Consider the following 17,354-nt stretch of genomic DNA (forward strand, 5'->3'; position numbering starts at 1 on the left):
GAAGGCAAGCTTGTGAAATTTCTGTAAGAATTACTACTTCCCACCAATACATACAACAAAATTTTACTTTTAAAACAAGGCCTAGAAACAAAACAAAACAGAACAGAAAAGAAGTTTGATTTCCCTGTTCTGATGCCCAGTTTTCTTAAGAAAAGGGTTTTCTGGGCTTCTGGTCGTTCACAGCTTTCATCTGTTCAAACAGGGCTGCTAACTGCCCTCCACTGCTCCCCTGACTTGGCTAACCTCCACTTCTCTCTTTCCACTCTGCACTCTCCCATCTGCTTGGCCTTGGGTCTTCATCACCAGCTTCTGACTCCACTTTTTTTTCCCAACAAGACGATCTGAGTTATGAGAGTCCTTTCTCACTTTCCTCTACACTCCGTCGAATTTCTCTTTACCTTCCTTCCACTGGGGCCATTACTTCTACCCACATCTCTATTACTGATTGAGCATTTATCAGGCACTGTGTTAGGTGTTTTAAATGGATTATCTCATTTCCCTCATAACAACTCAATGGCTGGGTCTGTTATTTTGCAGACGAGAAAAATCAAGGCTCAGTGAGAGGTCCAACAATTCTTCCAGTGATATGGTTGGTAAAAGGGAGCACTAGAAATGTGAACCTAAGTAGTCTGCCTCTCTAGACAGCCCACATGCCCAATCACCAACATCTATATGTCCTTTCCCTTCAGAATTAGGGGTTTCAACTTGGGCACATTCCCATCCCCTAGATTTCCAAAGAACCACAACATTCTATTGAGGCTACCCTTTCCTTCTGTCTTCTATCAATGAATAATTCAGAAGGCACAATCCTGACTTCGTCCCAGATAACTTTTAGTTCAAAAGGAGTAAACACATTTTCCTCTGACCCCTCCCCTTAGGCCCAACTGAAATAAAAGCACAAACATAACAAGAAAAATGAACCTACTATAATAAACATAATCATGTATGTTTAACATAATCAGTAAAAATTTTAAACAAATTTCTAGGTGTTAACAGCAATGGGAATGGGTTAAAGCTGAAACTGGTGACTGCAGAGGTGGTAGCCACTGCATGCAGGCAGTCCAAAGAGAAGCAGAATGAGAAGCAGGGCAGAAAGCAGGGGGATCCACTGAAAGTATATCTGTAAAACAAGTGTACTGGTCCACACCTTCAACTCTTGGCAGCAGGCCACATTTACCTGGCAAAAATTTGAACAGCTTCATCTAGAGAGACTGAATGGCCTGCCTAAGCAAAGTTGCTTTTATGGTTCCTCACAATCAAGACCTCCTCCTCCTCAATTTGAAAGCCTGATGGCAGGCTCTCAACTTCCTCACAACAAACTGTCAGTTAACACCTCTTACCCACTCCATTCCACACAAAGCCCCCAAAAGAAATTCCCAGTCAAGAAAGAGCCATGGTAGAAACGTTCCCCCATCCACCTTCACTGTTCTTAAAAGTCAGCAGAAAACCAAGCTTCATCAAGCAAATGTGGAGACCCTGAAGCATGAAGACTAAGATAAATATGAAAATTGGCCTCAAAGCAATCACAGATTACTCAGCAAACAGAAAAGCACAAGTCTAACCACTAATTAACATACTCAGAAGATGTTGCTATATAATAATTATTATTATATTCATAAACAAGAACAAGATACTATGGAAAAGAAGCCTTCAGAGAACAAGAGCAAGCTCACTGAAAGTATGACTGCTGAAATACAATCAAAAAAAAAGTTTGACGATAGAGTCAACAGAAATCACCTAGGATGGAGAATGTGAGAAAGGAGTTCAGAGAAAAGATCACCATCTAGCAGGTCCAACATCTATATTAATGAGTCCCAAAAGAGAAGAGGACACTGGCTTGGGGGAATATCAAAGACAGTGTGCAACTCCATGAAGGAGGACGTCCGTCTTTAGATCTTAGAGGCCTGGCAAGTATCCAGCATCTTGAATGGGGTAAAAAGGACAACCACTAGATACTTTATTGCAAATTTTAGAACACCAAGGATAAAAACATGATCCTAAGAGTTCTAGAGGTGGAAAAATCCCAGATGGACTACTTATAAAAATGAAAGTCAGTGGCATCTGACTTCTCAGTAATAACATGGAATGCTAGAAGATATGGAAGCAATGATTTTTATCCAAGAATTCTATACTTAGTCAAACTTTTCATTAAGCTGAGGGCAGAAAAAAAACATTTTCAGATATGCAAGAACCCCAGGAACTTACTTAGGGGTTGTATTCCAAAAAATGAGGGAACAGAAGAGAGAACAGTAAAGGGGAGTTCTGGGGTGACACAATAGTGTTTAAAACATCTAGGCTAGACTGCAGCAGAAAGATGTTGGGCTCCAGGAGGGAGGTCTTGGGTAAAAGGTGGACATACAGGTTAGGAACAAAGAAGGGTAAATAGGCAAAATTCTACCAGCAGAAGCAGGTCAGTGGTTGCCTGGAACGGGCATAGGAGAATGTAGGGAATGACTGAAAAGGGGGCACATGGGAACTTCTGGGGTGATAGAAGTATTCTAAAACTTGAATTTGCACAACTTTAGAGTTACTAAAACTCACTGAACAATAAAATAGGTGAATTTTATTGTATGTAAATTATACATCAAAAAATTCTGAAACACACACACACACACACACACACCTTGCTGGGCAAAGAATTAACTGAAATTATTTACTCTAAGAATTAAACCAAAAAAATTCATTTTCTTTTGCAATAAGCCTTTTTTTTTCTTTCCATAAAAAAAGTATTCTAAACAGGGTAATCTAACCAAATAGTCCTAAATTCTAAGGGAGCTAATGCTTCTGGGTTTTTGCTTCTAAAGAATCCTGCTTGTGTACCTCTTCTATTCCTCCTCTAATATTTGCTATTTCTTTCTCTTCTGTACTTTTCCTTTGTATCTTAACAAGGGCAAAATAGTTCCCTATCTTAACCACCTCTACACCAAGAAATGCCATGACCCTGTTTCTCCATCCAATCACCACTATTTATTGGTTTTTAATGGTTCAACTAACTCCTTAGCTGAATGACTTTCCTGCTGCCTTGATTCCCTTGTTACCAAATGCCTCTTTATAATGATCTCCCATCAGGCTTTGGTTTCCCATCACATTACACTAACTTCTTTCTGGTTTCCCAATGATTTCTGTTAGCCACAGGCAACAACTTCTTAGTCCTCCTATTTCCTGGCCCCTCTTCTTGTGCACCCTTCACGATGCTGTAAGAAGTTTTCTCCTTTCTTTAGCTCCCTTAACTCACTGGCCCCTCTTCCTTCCCAGCCCCTAAGTATATTCCTTAGCCCCGTGATCTTCTGTACCCATTCCCTTACCCATCTGCACACCTTTCATGTCTGCTTCTAGATAGATGATTTCCAAACTAGATCTATACTTATAATTTCTCACAGGACTACCTACAATAACCTAAACTTCATCTCATCAAAAACTGAAAATAGTTTCAACCAGTTTTTCTTCCCATTCTTTCCCTGCCTTCAGTCACATCTTTTTTTCCTCAGTTCCCGTAACTTCAGCCAACTCCAATCAGCTATCAAATACTGTTGTCACTATTATTTTAAAACATTCTTCTCAGGGTTACCTTTTGTTCTCCATTCCACTGGCCACTTACCCATGAAACACTCTGAATGAATGTGATAAGCAGGAATCAATACTGTGATAAGTCAAATATTACTTTATATGGAAAAGGGAAACAACTACCCACATTAACCCAGTGGCAAGACATTTTGTAGACAGAAGGACTCTATCACATTAATTCTTGGTTTACCTGGTCTGTATTATTGAGATGATCATATATTAGGCTTCTTTAAAATAACTTAAGGCATCAAAAAACTCCAAAGAAAAACTACAACTTCTCTAACAGCAAAAAGTCTCCTGATAGGTTTTGAGGGTACTGCATAAAGAGGTGTATTCATTTAAAGGCACAAGTGACAAACAATTCACTACCAAAATGCTCATAAACTCCTGGATCAAACTGGTAAACTCTTTTCAAAGCATTCCTCTGTGGCTCTGCAAAGGTTTCTATCTCAAAGGTCTAATTACTGTGATTTAGTGAAGTTGAGTGATCAAAGTTGAACAGAGCTGTATCTCAATCTTCCCAAGTATTAAGTGCTTATCTGTGACTCTAAAGCATAGCCAAACTGCATATCTGCAGTTTTCTGTTCACTAGAAAACACAGTCTTGCCCACTGCTAGACTTTGCCTCCACATTCCAGTATCCCTTTATCACTCTCACTGACTCTAAGGCACTAAATTCTAAGCATTTCACCAGGAAGATAACTGTTTAAAAGAAAACACACACACACACACACACACACACACACACACACACACACACACACAAGCACTAAATTCTAAGCATTTCACCAGGAAGATAACTGTTTAAAAAGTTTCCAGGGATAAGATTTATACTTATCACTGCTTTTGCATGTTCCTACAGAATCTACTATAGGACTCTGTCACAGTGGTCTTTTAATAAAGTACTAGACTGGCTGGCTGACTACAGGGTCTCGGCTTGTCCTGTATCCCAGGTAAGCAACCACATCTGACGGTGTGATCTATAACCAAGACAACAGGCAATACAGTAAGATCACAGCTTTAATCAGCCATGATTATGAAATATTTCTGAAACTCTTCACCGGGGGCTGCCGCAGAAGTAGACAGAAGTATGAGGAATAAATGCCAGCCCACCTGCTGGCAGCAGAGGCAATGGGACTGCCTCTTCAGATAGATGAGCAAGCAGGAAAACAGATAACACAACTTGTCTTGGAAGCAAGCAGCACGATGAGGCAGTAAAAACCCATCAGCATACATCATCCTATCACAGCCCAGTGTCATTCCCAGCCTCTATCAGCCCTCGCTGCATCAGCGCAAGTCCCAGACACTTTATCCTGTTTATAATTGCTGATGAGCAGTAATAAGGGCTCCATGCCTCAGCTCCGTCCGTTCCACTTCGGCACCCACCTATTAGGTAATAACTTTTATTTACAGCCTTGCTTGATGCGCTGTTCTATTAGTACAGCCAGGAACTGAGTAGGGCAAAAAAAAAAAAGTCTCCTTAATGGGCAGTATCATTGGGAGGCTCAGATGATTTATAATGCAGCTTTGTGGTTGTTCCATCACACTCCTGGTAAGACTGCTTCAGGAAAGCGACATTTCTAACATGCTGCCCTCTAACAGGCACACACATATGCTATGAAGCAGAACCTGAAAGGCATCCACCAAGATTCCCTCCAGCCCCTGCAAAAAAAATCCAAAAGTTTCGAAGGAGGAGAGGGGTATTAAATTCCCTTGATAACCTTTTTAAATAGTGTTGGCTCAGGCATTTTGCCCCAGTGGAGCAATAGAACAGCTAATTAATGGAAGTTCAGGGCTTTTCTCCTTGGTAAGAGTGCAAGCTATGATAAAATAAATGACCATAAAGGCAAAAAAAAAAAAAAAAGCCCTGTGATAACTGCATTCAAAGATCCAAGCAAACTGAATTTGCACAAAGTATGTGGACCAAGAGCAGCTCAACACCAAAGCCTTGGGGGTCTCACACACACACACAAACAAAAGCAACAAGCCTCATTACATTTTCTTCTCCGTTTTGTACTGGAGTGCATTTTTATCCTTCAAGTATAAAAATTCCTCTTGATAAGACTGGCACCCTGGCTTGATATTCACTTGTATCAGTCTTTCCTCAGAGGGGAAGCCATGGCTTCTCACAAGCAAAACCCAAACAAGGCCCGTGACACAAGCCTCTGACTTCAAGTTCTACAAGCCTGTACAAACATGTCTAGCTGGCCTGTAACACAAACCACAGCAATTGGTGGCAGTGGGGGCCTAATTCTCATTTAGGGGTACAAATGAAAAATAGCAAGCTCTCCCTAAGCTTTTCTGAATCTATACACTGTGTGAAGTAATTTAAACTCACCCATTATTTACATACTGCGTATTAGCTCATCTTATTATAATAAGCATAGCTATCTCTTTCTATTCTTTAGTTTATGCAACAAACCAAGCAGATTAAAGTTTTCACAGAAAAAAAACCCCACAAGAAAAAAGATTTAGCAGATTATTCCCCTTCCCAGTTATCCACTCAATGGCCAAAAACCACATACTGTCAGTAAACAATCACTGTGACATACCGTGATAACCTGTGGCTTTTTCCTATGATAAAACACAGCAGAATGACCCCCTTTTAGATTAGAGAAATTTTTGCAATCCTGCCAAATATTTAGTATTCATTTTGTCCTCCCCCACCCCGCCCCGGAATCAGATGAACTCCTGCAGGACTCAAGATGATGAGTGCACAAGGTAAAACATTTTTTTAATACTTTTTTCCTTGCCATGACAGATTTACTGTTTTGATCTTTCTTCAATGGTTACATTAAATGCTAATAAAAAATGAAAGGTTTATATCTTCCCTAATATTCTCCTGATGGGAACTTGCATATTACATAAGTAGGTCAAATTTCTAATTTTCTGTCTCAAATGCTGATACTGCAGACCTGAGGGAAAAGCTATACCTGACAGACCGAAAAAAAAAGAATGAAAAAAGAACTGAATCACACAGTTGAACTTACACCCAAAGCCACCTTCCTTTAAAAGCTTGACAGAGTCCTTCCTCGAAGAGTTACCTACAGTGTATGATACTGACCAATATGTTGGAGTCACTGACTCAAGTCTCTGGGATTAAATGCACCGGTTGAACTGTTTCTATGAATATTAACTCTACCAGGAGATAAAATACACAATTGTAGGTAGTTCTAAGATTTACAGGGCCACCTCTGGTTTAACACTACTACCCTTTAGCTTCTGGATCAATTTGAAAGATCTTATATAAACCTCCTGGTAACATAACGACAATGAAACACGTCCCTTTAACTGGCTTCTGAACACTGATGTGGAAAGTGTTTAGCACATCAATCTTCTCTTAACTCCCAGGTGAAAAGGAGTTTCTACTCTTGTCTTTGTAAGAACAGACAATACTATCACAAGCAGGTTGCCTTAGAAAAGTGAGTCAAGAAAAGATTTGGGGGGAAAAAAGGAAACAATGAATAATACCAGGCTATCTAGTTCATGTCACTGCTCATCACAGTGAAAGGAAAATAGGTGACCCGAAAGGATAAACTTGTGCTTTTGAGAAGAAAAGAGGAGAGAAGAGAAGAGATCAGGCGAGGGATATACAGTTAAGACTGAATTAACATGCTTCTTACAGAGCGGAAAGATGATACTTTCTAGAAAAACCCCCCTTGATGTTTAATGGGACAGTTTCTAGTCCCATCTGCTTTCATCTCAGGCAATACTACAGCTCCCTTATAGCCCCACAAATGGTTATTTTATTTGTTATTCTACCAATTATAATCACATTTTAAACATACACACACCATTTTAAAACCATCATTGTCAAGTTTATCAGGGAGAATACAAAGTTGCTGAAAGAAGAGTACAAGTGAATGCAGTAGTTACGGTCGAGCACAAGTCTGCAGACAGTACCACAAGTATGTAAACCTGTCTATAACTTTTTCTTATTTTAACTTTAGAAATAAAAGGACTATAAAATGAAAAAACAAACAAATAAAAAAGTCATGTAAGAGAGGTAAACTAGGGAAGGAGCAGCAATTTCCTTTTTTTTTCATATGCTAAAAAGTCAGTCTTGATAAACTCAACCTAGGGCCCAGAGCTAAGAGATGGTTAACGCCCCACTTGGAAGGTGCAAGTTTCCCAATGGGTTGGTCACTGTTAAGGATCCTGCTCCAGAACCAGACTATTTCTCTAAGGAAATTTAAGACAAGACATGGTTCTATTACAGCTTAAATTTTACGTTTCATTAATAGCAAGCTGTGATAAATAAAATACAAAACAACTTATTTCTTTTGCTATAACTCTCTGTAATTTAAGTCTTATGGGAAAATAGGTTACATAACATGTCTTTCAATAAGAAATCCTAAGAAAACAAACCTCTCTCCTTCCCCACAAGACACTTTAAACATATATGATCTTATGAAGATATTCACCTAAATATTCAAATACATTCCATATGAAGTTGTCTAAAGGAGATGCCTATAGCTCAGAATACAACGTTTCGGCTTAAGGTATATAACGTGATACTTAGAAAAAATGAAAGGACAAGAGGGAATCTTCCAGTGGTTTGTTGCCAAAGAAAGCGAACTCTTTCCTTCACAATATACTTGTTCTTGGCAGGAATGTTTTGAGAATGAACAAGGGAACATGTGCCAAATATTCTGAGCTCTTGAAGAAATGTAAGCTCTCTCTAGTAATCTGAAGGTGTGATATACTTTAACTCTCACATTCTAACCAAAAGCAACCTGGGACTTGGCAGCACTTTTCAGCTCTTTGCTGACTCCAGACATCCTGGAGCTCTATAAAGCCACATGCCTTTAGTTAATTTTTCTCTCTTAAACATCAGAACAATCATGATGCCGTTGTAGTTCTCCATCTAAAGATTACACAGACTGTAACTGTTAATAGTGCTGTGACTAAAAGCCATCATCTAAAGCCTCTCCCGCCTAGCTCACAAACACGAACTGACCTTTCATTTGCCACTACTGCTACTTTTTGCAATCTGCTTCTTAGACTCACAGTTATCACAAAACAACTTCTTCAGGAGTCCCTTCTCTCGTTTTGAGGGCTGCAGACCAGCCACTCTGCATTGCTGTCTTCCTCTCTAAATTACAATACCCTCTGATCAAACAGTAGTCACCCGAGATGCAGACACTAATCAACCATTCAGGGTACATTCAGGCCTTGACTTATTATAACCACATAATAATGAGTCCAATGCTAATTTATAGATCTAATTTTCAAAGTGCTAAAAAGAAAATGGCCTACATATATTTGTATGTGAATATATAATATAATATGTATATATTTGTTAGTTTTAAATTATATATATGGGCTAATACGTAATTATGAAACAAATCTGCAAAACAGAAATTTTAAAAGACCGAGATAAAGAGCTTTTACAATTTTCCCTCCATATCTTACAGACTGTACATTGTATGCACTTCTTCAGAAACTGCTGATTTAAAGAACCACTATATTCTAGCCTAAGTATCCTTTCTCTAACACACATCATTATTAGATTGGAGGCTGCTTTAGGTTCAAACTTGTATGGACAGATTGACTGGGAAGGGGTCTGTAAGATCTAATTCAGAGGGCCTTACTCTATGGCTCCTAAGAAACTACAACACACTAAGGTAATTATTTACTGATCAGCTATGCCCGAAGCCCTGTGCTCTGCAAGATCTCTGGGAGAGCCACTGTTACTGTGCCCCTCCTGGAGGAAGCACCAAAGAGCATGTGTGTGAGGCCTGACTTCTACTCTTGAAGAATCTAGACATTAGAAATGCAAAAACACTTAAGCAAGGTAACACTAATAAGCGGTGATGGTTAACAAGAAAAGTGCTCAGAATCCCCACCATGGGCAACTTGTAGATTCCAGGACAAGCAGAAAGATGGAGACAAAGACAGTCATCAGCCTGTGGTTCTCAAAGCAAATCATTTAATTTACCTCTGAAAATCAGGAAGCTCTGTCCTCTAAGGTCAGGGCCATTATTTAAGGCTATGGCAGCAGGCTAGCTCAAGGAGCCTGAGGGGGCACAGACCAGCTACTCGAGAAGAAGTGCAACAAGCCGAACTTGGTGACCTTTAATGTCCACGGTGAGATATTTCAACTTTCCTTCAGGCTTTTTAGGAGATAACCTGCATATTGCATTAACTTCCTTCCAAGTCAGAAATTCTCAATCTTTTTCTAGTTAGGAGGGATGTATTCACCTAAAAGAAGCCCTGAAAATGTGAGCCTGAGTGCTCAATGTCTTGCTTATCATTCCACTTATGGAGACCTAAAAACATTACCTTCAGCTCCTATTTAACACTGATATGCAACAAAGAAAGTGATCAACATAAAATCAATTAATGAAGCTAGGTATGGCAATGCATTTTGGTACTTCTAATCTACTCCCTTCTGCCTAAAATACCTACTGATGTGTTATCAACACTATCTAATGATTGGCCACTGTACACACATAATCTTTAATGATAAGATTATAAGAGCAGCTAACCATTATTGAAGATCTATAATATGAGCTTTATATGTATTATTTCTTTTCTTACATCAACCTATGAGATTTATCTCCTCATTTGACAGATGAAGAACAAATTTTGAGATGTTAACCTATTAAAATCACATTTTGTAAATGGCAGCTAGGCTAGAGTCTAAAACCATATCTGCCTCTAGAATTCATATTTTAAAAACTACATCATGCTGTATTTCCAAATCTGTTTCTCTTTCTCATATTTCTTCACATTTCATTCAATGATATGCTTCATACTGTCCAGTTAGGAGTATAGGTAACTATAAAATGTGATAAAAAGTAACATTATGTAGTAGAAAACAACACAGGCTTTAGGAGCTGAAGGCTCTGTGTTCAAGTACTGGTTCTATTACTTACTAGCAATATTACTCTAGGAAATTCACTTAACTTTCTGAATGCCTGTTTTTGTCATCTGTAAAAGAAGAATAACCATCTTGCAGAACTGTTCTGAAGATTAACAGTTCATGTATATAAAGACTGAATGGTGCCTGGTAATGTAGTGATAAGCATGCAATAACTGCTATTATTATTTCTAGACACACAAAATAGTATGGAAGCAGAATGGATGAAACAGATCTGCCTAGAAGATGAAGGACACAAGTACAACGTATTCAGGAAGGGTTCCTGCTAGTGTCAGTGTCTAAGATGAAAGCATGAATCTCTTTCCTAAATCTCTCAGGATGACCCAGTGTACTTGAGACTCACTCCTTGACTGCTACCTGAACATGCTGGTAGTGCTAACAGTAAGCCCTGCCCTGAGGGCCAAGACTGGAAGGAAAAAAGAAAGATTAAAGTACACTGTATGTGTGAAGCGCTTGGCCTGAAATCAAAGCTCTCTAAATGTTTTCAAGCTTCTGGCTGGAACGAGTAAGAAGATGGCTCTTGGACCTCCCACTGGCTAAGCAGGATGCTCTGTCTCACTCCAGGGCACAGTTCTCTTCTACCTCAATCAGGAACTACCCAGTGAAGCTTGGGTACTGGGCACAGGAGGGATGAGAGCACGTCAAGACTATCTCACACAAACTGCCTCAAAATTGGTCGTTTGGAACAGGAGTAAAATTAAGTTCCTCAGAGTTCAGTGCCTGGATGTTACTTTAAAACCATGCACGGACAGGCCTGTTTGAGGTTCGCGTCAAAACTGTGAGCATTTAGGATTCTTCCCCAGTTTCTGGCAGCTCCACAGCCGCCTGGGCCAAGTGTCCAAACCGGGCAGGAGTGCAGCATCACCCTTGGTGGCATCAGGAGCGGCAAGCACACCTTCCAGGGCTTTCTAAGCAGCAGTGTGAGGACCAGCAGAGAGAAAAGGTTCTATATTTCACAAGTCAACACTGTCTGCCTCCCCACTTCCCCATCCTCATCATCTTTTTCTTTTTTTAATATGTATTGACACATTAGTTGTCTAGTTCTTCATAGTGAATGTTTTTTAGATCTGACATCTCTACTGACTTGCAATTTGAACTTTAGTGTTATTACTGAAAATTGTCTCTGAGTTTGATAAACTCTTTCCCCAATGATGTTACTATTTTTCAATGAACAGATTTACTACCAGTTTGTGAGTTATAGAGTCTTGAATGAAAAATGAAAAAATTTTTCTGACTAATTAGATACCTATAATAATTGAACATATAAATACTGTTTCAGTGGAAGAGTTTTGTTTTGTTTTGTTTTAATAAGCAGAATTTCAAGAAAGAATGTTTGGTAAGATTTGAAACTTACAAACTCTTGAAGTATCATTTAATATTAACCTCTCAAAGGTTTTCCCTTTAAAATATGCAGTTAACTTTTTTCCCTATTTACTCATGAGAAATTAGATCTTATGAAATGGAAGAAAATACATTTAATGTCAAAGAAATAAATAAACCCCTCTAGTTGTTGCAGCTTATTGTTTCTTGAAATGAATTACCTGAACAGCCAAAAAGTTAACAAAAAAGTTCTTGGTGATTTAAAAAAAAAAAACAAAAACCATGAGCAGTTTAAAGGGGCTGAGGTTTCAGTGTGAGTCCGTACACAGAGATAGTTTGGTGCTATTTCTGCTGGGGAGTTAAAAGGACTTTTTAAGATATGAAAAACACTTCGTGACCTTTAGAAAAACAATATAATTATTCTGACTCTTCCAAATACAATCCTTAAAATAACTTTAAATAGCAAGCAGCATTATTTAAAAAGGCAAATATTGTTTAAAATAAATTAAGCTCCAGGGTAAGGGAGCAATGGGCATTATGAGCGCTCTTTAGAGAAATACAAGATTCATGACTTCATGCTTAATATAAATGTCACAAATACAAAGATTTTTTTTTTGAGGACTCCTTGTATCTGAAAAGAATGATTTCAGTACACCTCATGGTTTTAAGATGAATGAAAGAAGATAATTTTCTACAATTATTAGGATACTATAGTAGTCAAGTTAAAACACTGATTATCTATACAACAACTTCTTTTGTCCTCCAGCCTCCATTATATAAATAATGTTTTTATTTTTTTAGTAGGTCTAAGACTTAGACAAATTAGCCATATGCTAGAATCTAGGCAGTGATTTGGATTTTCTGTAATGGTTCGGGTCTTAATAATATTCTTCGGACATTAGGAAGCAGGTAAATTCTGATGTCCACTTTCTTGGTTCTAGCTCCCAGCATTAACTCAATCTGACCTCCAACAGCACACACCACTGACCTCTGCTCACATTCCACTCCTAATACTAAGCACATAATACATCACTTCACAAATGATGGAAGAAATTAGAGAGTACTCTGGCAAGGACACTACGTTAAAGCCAGTAGCTAATGCCTGTGAATAATTCAGGTAAGAATGAGTCCAAGATAAGAATGATGTACGTACCTGTACCACAGGATCTTTTGGTTGGGGTGATTAACGAGACATGAGCTGTATCTGTGCATGGCCCACCTAGAAACAGAAAGGCAGGCACATCAGTCAGGACATACCCTTTATGTGCCCACAGCTGCTATCTTTAGAGAAACGTAAAGAGGTAAGGACCAACCTGTAAATATGCATAAGGATAGGTAGCAGGAAAGATGGAGGTGGTGGTGGTTCAGTAATTTAGTCTACAGACCCATATTCTTTCTACGTTATAACGTGCTTTTCATAAAAAATAATCAAGACTCACATAATGTTAAGATGTTAAAGGACAAAATTTTAACTAGAATTCTGATCTGGTTAAGAGTAAATTACCCATAAGTTTGAAGAGATGAGCCTGTTCACAGAACAATAAGCAGGAGTGCCCTTTCCTATGTTTATCTCAGTGGTCACCCTACCTTTGAATTTATTGTAAAACTGACCTTATTTAAAAGGGGGGTACTTCCTAAAGAACAAACTGCTTGCCAGAAGAAATAATAATTATTTTAATATATAAAGACAGCACTGCTGACTACGGAAGAATATCTAGTTTAACTGTAAGAATATGGTATGAAAAGGGCCTTCATGGAATCTTTTTGGGCCCAGAGGTCTGATGGAGAGGTATAATTCAAGAGTATGCAAGAGATATAGTCAGTCAGTGGGTAAAGGCTTGAAAAGCAATCGTTCTATTCTGCAGAATCAGGACCATCAACAAATTCTTAAGTTGATAAGATAAGATAACTATGCCCTACCTGCTGAAATAGAAGTTACTGTATGAACATGAAGACCATCAGTTCTTGACATACCCTGGGAGGGGCAGTGGTGATGATAATTAAGGAAAGGACACACAGGCAAAAGTTACACATATATTTTGAAAAGGCTCCCCAGGTGACTATAACTAGCAAAGGGAAAAATGATTACTTAGCATAGCTGTATATCACCTATGACAAGACTTCATATCATGAAGTTACTTATCAAAAAGGAAGGAAAGATGAAAGAACTTGGGAGACCTGTTTCTTGAGTTTATGCCACCAAGATCCATGGATTTAGGGGCCTTGAGATCCCACCTAAGATCATCATTAGTTTACTGTTTCCTACACCCAGGCCATAACAGCAGCAAACCTTAGTGTGTGTAAGACCCAGGGGAAAATAGGAAAAGAGAGGAAAACTAAGTGAGTGTGCTGTTAATGTCAAAGAGCACTTAGCAAATACCTACTATGTGCCACCACGGGTGTCCTCAAGGAGCTTATAATCTTATTAGAAAGACAAAATCTGCATATTTAAACAAAGAACAATACCTGACAGCGGTAAAGAACCAGATGGAAAATGATCAAGTGCCAAAGAATATGGAACAAGTAATAAATGCTAAATGTAATCAAGAAAGAGGATATTCATCATTGGCTGGCATCATCTGAAAATACTCCTCAAGAATTTTAAAATGAGGCAGGAATAAATTAAAAGTTAGAAAGACCAAAAGAGCAGGGCAATTCAATTGAAAAATTTTCTACAAATGTCGCATTCACCAGAGAAAGCTTAACACACTAAAATTCCAGAGGTCCAAAGGGGCACCTGTAACATGAAAATAAACAACATGGGGAGACAATGAGCTGCAAGAAAACCTAATATAAACCCCACATCCTTGAAATCCTCTGGGCACTATCATCTGTAACTCCATAAAATGCTGTAACTCCTGCTTCTATATGTATTTTGGTTTGGTTGGATTGTTTGTTTGGGGGCCTTTTTTGTTGTTACATGAAGCATTCTTATTTCTGGGACTGTAAGAAGTTAAATACTGCAACTACTCTCTTCTCACTGAGTAATCCTGGATAAGAGAGCCTCAGTTTCTTTATCAAAAAATGGGGATAGTAGAAGTGCCCATAAGCCACAGTGCTAATGAGATGAGCTGTACAAAAAGACTTCATACACTATAAAGCTTTGTATTATGTATCTTCACTTTCTCTCCCACAAGATTTTATGATCCCAAGGGTCAAGACCCACTCCATCATCTACTCTTGGGTCACGACTATATGGACAAAGGACACTTAATGGTGTTCATTTAGTGACCACTACAAGCCTCTTTACTGAATCAGGAGAGTAATGTACATTTTTTTTAAAACCCCTTTTTATTGAAGCTTAACAGAAAGAGAATGAAATACTAGAATGAAGTGCACAAATCTTATATACATACCCTGAAGGGTTTTAACATATACACACTTGTATAACAGTCATCAAATATTAGAACATTTTAGAAAAATATTAGAACATTTCCATAATCCAGAAAGTTCAAGGGAGCATTTTAAAAGTACAGAGTCCCAGATTCTGACTTGGAAATGTTGATGTAATAGGCTGGGATGGGCACAGGAAGAGATTAGTGTACATTTTCAAGCCTGCTGAGCACAATGTAAATATTAACAGCCCAGTTAGTTACAATCTCTGATAACACTTTTAACTCCCAGCTCAATATATAGCCAAGATCATGAGTTCATGCAACATCATGAGCCACACAAAACACAAGAGTCAGTAATAGTTTAACTGCCAGAATACTTTTTTAAAGAGGACATGAAATAATTCACCCAGTACAATTATAAAAGAGAGAAACTGGTTAAATCAAAACCCCTAAAGAAATCTGGCTGAGACTTATGAGTTAACACGCCCATGTTTACAAATGCAATCTTTATCTCATCTGTAGGTTAAGAGTAGTCTACCCTTTTGAAAATTCCTAATGAATGAATTTCTGTAGGTTTTGGCAAATATGCAAATAACTTTAAGGCTACCTAGCATATCTCAACATGCATCATCATGAAAGTGTTCTCCAGAGAGCTTGTTAAACTAACAATCCAATCCAATGTATTCACTACATTACAGTAAAGTACAAATAGAACCATAGTCGAGCCAAAACAAATTGACAGCAAGAGTAACTGGCAGTGATAATATATCCCAGCTTTGATAATTGGACAATATTATAAACAGAGAGCTTAGAATTAAGTTTGGTCTGGCAGACTATAACCTACAGAACTCTTTAAAATCCAGAATAGATGCACATGAGCACTACACATATATTCTATACTACTTGTGCTGTCATATAATATCCCTATACTTTCAAATAAAAGGAGTAGCCACAGGAGATTATGATATCCACCCTTATACAATTAATTATAAATCAACTCTGTTAAAATGAATGCAGGAAATTAAAGGCCACTCAAGGGGAACCTTTTCAGGTTTTTGTCCAAGAGCAGAAAAATGTAACAGGAGTCCTATGTGGGTATAGCAAACAAAGTAATTTTGAGAGTGGAAGGTAAGGGTCAAAGTCAGGGCATGTGTTCCATCAAAGAATGGAGCTGGCTAATGCCTGAGAGAAGAGCTGGCATATGGTCACATAAATCACTGTAAACTCTGCTCCTATTTTTGGCCTTTGTTCCTTTTATTTCCAAGCAGCAGGGGGGACAGTGCTAATAACTGAATAGCAAGATGAAGAAGCCTCTTCATGACTGAGTTCTACAGGTGAAAGTAGGGATGTAGTGTGTGTGCACGCACGTGTGCATGTGCATGTATGTGTGTGTATGATGGGATCCAGGCTGGGAAAATAAATGCATTTCTAAGAACAGAACAACTCACACCATTACCCTCTAGCCTATATTAGCAGCAACTGAGTTTAGAACAGTGTAAGTTTGGGGTTGTTAAATATTAAAAATAAATCACAGCTAAAGTTTCTTGCTTAATATGAAAGGTTCTCTAGGAATTCTGAACCAGATGGTATCAAGATTAATCAACCTGAACTTTTAGCCAATCACCATGAGTGCTTTCTGCTTTCTTTTGCTAAAGCAAAGTTAAATATCTGAACTTCGAGTTTCTTCATTATCTGAAGATATTTAATAACAGACTATCATTTTTCATTTCGTATTACATTCAGGACTTTTCTTAAGTTCCAACAATTCAGAATCTGGAATTGCAAGTAAATAATGTCTGAGGTAGCTTGTGGTTTGTGACCGTAAGTCTGAATACTCTATTTTGTCTTCTAGGGATGTTTCTATTCTTGTATTAAAGGTGTCATACATAATGCAGCACTATGGATCGCATTTGCAATTCCACATGAGAGCCATGAAATGAACATTTCCAGCTGTATTCCCAACAACTAGAAATTTTTATAGCTTTTGCAACAGGGTAGTGGATTTTCTTGGGGAAACAGTACTGATCTCAACCCTGTAAAGTTGAAGACAGGAGTCAAATCTGCATACTAACTTACTTCACTATAACCTGCAAAACCAGAAGGACTGAATAAAGCTAATTCGTTAACTATCAATGTTCACATTTCAAGCTGAAGTGGCAGGAATCTTAATTTTTCTTTTTCAGCCTACTGTAGAGTTACTGAGCATGTCAAAAAACCCTGAACTGCCAATGTACTAGTCAATCCAATAGA

The 17,354-nt window shown here is 38.3% G+C and overlaps 1 protein-coding gene across 2 annotated transcripts in view; it reads right to left on the reverse strand.

The window, feature by feature from the left end:
- Positions 1 to 17,354, reverse strand: part of ZFAND3 (zinc finger AN1-type containing 3) — a 281,182-nt gene that overhangs the window by 40,305 nt on the left and 223,523 nt on the right. Inside the window, exon 4 of one of the 2 annotated variants that reach the window (XM_072945107.1) lies at positions 12,923 to 12,988. The exons of the other annotated variant lie outside the window; for it this stretch is intronic. Coding sequence (XP_072801208.1) covers positions 12,923 to 12,988 — 66 coding nt within the window. The remainder of the gene's footprint in view (positions 1 to 12,922; positions 12,989 to 17,354) is intronic. 2 annotated transcript variants of the gene reach the window in all.

Source organism: Vicugna pacos, chromosome 20 (genome assembly GCF_048564905.1).
Source record: "Vicugna pacos chromosome 20, VicPac4, whole genome shotgun sequence".
In the NCBI taxonomy this organism is placed as follows: Eukaryota; Metazoa; Chordata; class Mammalia; order Artiodactyla; family Camelidae; genus Vicugna; species Vicugna pacos.